Source organism: Mandrillus leucophaeus, unplaced genomic scaffold (assembly GCF_000951045.1).
Source record: "Mandrillus leucophaeus isolate KB7577 unplaced genomic scaffold, Mleu.le_1.0 Scaffold1116, whole genome shotgun sequence".
NCBI lineage: Eukaryota > Metazoa > Chordata > Mammalia > Primates > Cercopithecidae > Mandrillus > Mandrillus leucophaeus.
Window position 1 is genome coordinate 300,229 of NW_012099388.1, and position 2,662 is coordinate 302,890.

At 48.9% G+C, this 2,662-nt stretch overlaps 1 protein-coding gene across 1 annotated transcript in view; it reads right to left on the reverse strand.

Moving 5' to 3' along the window:
- LOC105549480 (protein FAM154B-like) overlaps window positions 1–1,651 on the reverse strand; it is a 25,987-nt gene extending 24,336 nt beyond the window's left edge. Inside the window, 1 exon segment of the mRNA XM_011994050.1 lies at window positions 1,599–1,651. Coding sequence (XP_011849440.1) covers window positions 1,599–1,651 — 53 coding nt within the window.
- Window positions 1,652–2,662: the final 1,011 nt, after the last annotated feature.

Here is a 2,662-nt window from a genome sequence, read left to right on the forward strand (position 1 = left end):
ACTCCTTAATAAATTCCTTTTTGCCTAAACTAACAAAAGTAGGTTATGTTATCCATAACTAAGAACCTTGACCAATATATCATATAAGCTAATAGTATACAGTTATTTAAGAGAATGAGGGTGACCTTTACATGGTCACTGGAAGATGGTGAGATTGTAAATAGTAAAAAACTGGATTGTAGAATAGTATGCTCAGAATATTCTCTTTTTTGTTTAAAAAAAATAAAATCGATGCAGGCCAGGCACAGTGGCTCATGCCTGTAATCCCAGCACTTTGGAAGGCCGAGGTGGGTGGATCAGGAGGTCAGGAGAGCTACTAAAAATACAAAAATTAACTGGGTGTGGTGGCATGAGCCTGTAATCCCAGCTACTCGAGAGGCTGAGGCAGAAGAATTGCTTGAACGCGGGAAGCGGAGATTGCAGCGAGCTGAGATTAGGCCACTGCACTGCAGCCTGGCGACGGAGTGAGACTCTGTCTCAAAAAAAAAAAAAAAAAAAAAAATCAATGCACATGTAAAACAAGTCTTAAAGAACATTTGTTATCTGTGGAAGATAGAATTATGAAGGTGTTTTATAATATAGATATTTTACAATATTATGGATTTTTATGACACCTCTTGTGTATTTATTGCATTATCAAAAAATAAAAATAAAACCCTTAAAAAACAAAACAACCACAAACAAAAACAAAGAAAAAGTAAAATCACACCATTCCAAGGGTAGCCCTCAACATAATGAAGACCAAATTTCCTAACAGCTGAATGAGAAAGGAACTTGCGTTGAATGTAAATTAGGAAAAAAGTAAAAATTGTCTCCTGCACACCAGTCTGCAGATTCATACACCCAAAGTTAATTTGTTGATATTTTAATCTACTTCTAATTACGAACTGTGTTTATTATGAGACTATCAAAAAAACTGCTTTCCATCAACATGCAGGTGTTTTCTTTGAAGGGGATTACAAATACAAAGGGATTGACACGTTCATATTTACTTAGCAAATAATGATCTAATCCCTGGGTCAACAGTGAAGCTGAGGAAGGAGAAGACTGTTTCTAAGTGATGGAAGGTTGTTAGGCAGGACTCAGTTGGATTCTAGGTTTCAGGGTGGGGACTACTGTACTGCCTTTTCAGTCAGGCGAATCCCAAAGAACTGCTGCCTGGACGGGAATGGGAATATGGTCTGGCTGGGAGGACAGAAAGCAGATGAAAGAAAGTGTGATATGGGTTGCAGACTCAGGGCCTTGAGCACTGTTCTTTCTCATCTTTGTGGTGAGGGATGACGGGGTGGAAATGCATTCTCCCAGTCGGATCACATGCCACTACTCACCAGTCTTATATCCCGTCGCTGCTTCACATATATTATTTACCCGGCCTGTGTGGCATTTTACTTTGCATCCTTGCTTGGGAGTCTCAGGGGCTACGAAGAAACGTTTTACCCCCAGGTAGCCGGCGGGTGCGGAGGGAGTATTATTGGAGCGGGATAAGTGGGGATGTCGCTGCGTCCTCGTCCCTTGATCTGCGGGGGACGGCCATTCTCAGGGTTCCCGAGGAGTCGGCTCCCAAGCCCCGGCCCGCCACTACACCAGCCATTTCTTACCCGCAGGTACAAATCTGACAAAGACACCAGCTCCTCATGCTCTTGGCTCCCATGCCTTCCTCCACCGCGCCTCAGCACTTGCGGCTTCTCCACTCCCACAGCGCCCGCCGTAGTCAAGGCAACAGAGGGACACCTGGTGACAGACCCGGCGCCGGCTTCCGGTGGCGTCAGAGACACGCGGGTGAAAGGTCGAGCGTCAGCCGGCCCCGCCCCCTGGCGCGCGGGCGTGCAGGAGCCGCAGAGATCTCTGCGTTTCGGAAGCTCTTGGTGTGGCTGCGAGCGGAGCCGAGAGGAGAAGCTGGGCTCGTGGGGTTGCTGCCGCCGGTGAGTGCGGGCTCGCTCTGGGGACTGGCATCCTCCTCGGCCAGCCTCTGGGCGGTGCTTGGAGGACCCCGCTAGCTGCGGCTCTGAGGCGGGAACCGGGGCTGGGACCGAGCGCTGGCTGGGAGCTGTAGTTCCCGGAGTGTCGATTCCAGTCTGGGGCCGGGGCGGTGGCGTGTCTCTGTGGACCAGCGATTCTCAGAGAACGAATCCGGGACCCTGCCGAAATGAAGGGCATGTAGTGTAGAGGTTTTTCCTTTTTATTTAGAGAGGAATGAAAGACCAGCAGTGCACCTGCTTGGATAATAAGCACGTGACCCAAAAGTTTGTTCGGGCTCCGTGGGCAGGAATAAAGCTGGGTATTCGACCTGGCGCAAGGACTAGCGAGAATGTCAGAATGAGGGACTTGGGGGAAGACTGAGGAGAGAAAGGGAGCATCTTCTTCAGCATCTTCTCTCCCTCCTGCATGCAACCCTTCCTGTACGTGGTCATTGGCCTGGAGACGTTTACCCGAGTACTCCTCTACCGGCAGGGTTACTGGTGTCACTGTGCACCCAGCCGCCTCGAGCTGCGTGATTCATCGCAGCCTTCGGATCCGGAAGGATGAGCAAACTCCTTAAGTGTAATCGTGCCAGGATATTGACTTTAGTGCTCGAACGGGACTTAGGCCTAGGTGGTGTGTCTCATCAATAAACATTCACTGGGTTCTTAGTTTAAGGGGTTTGAGAAGCCTTGCCACCTCC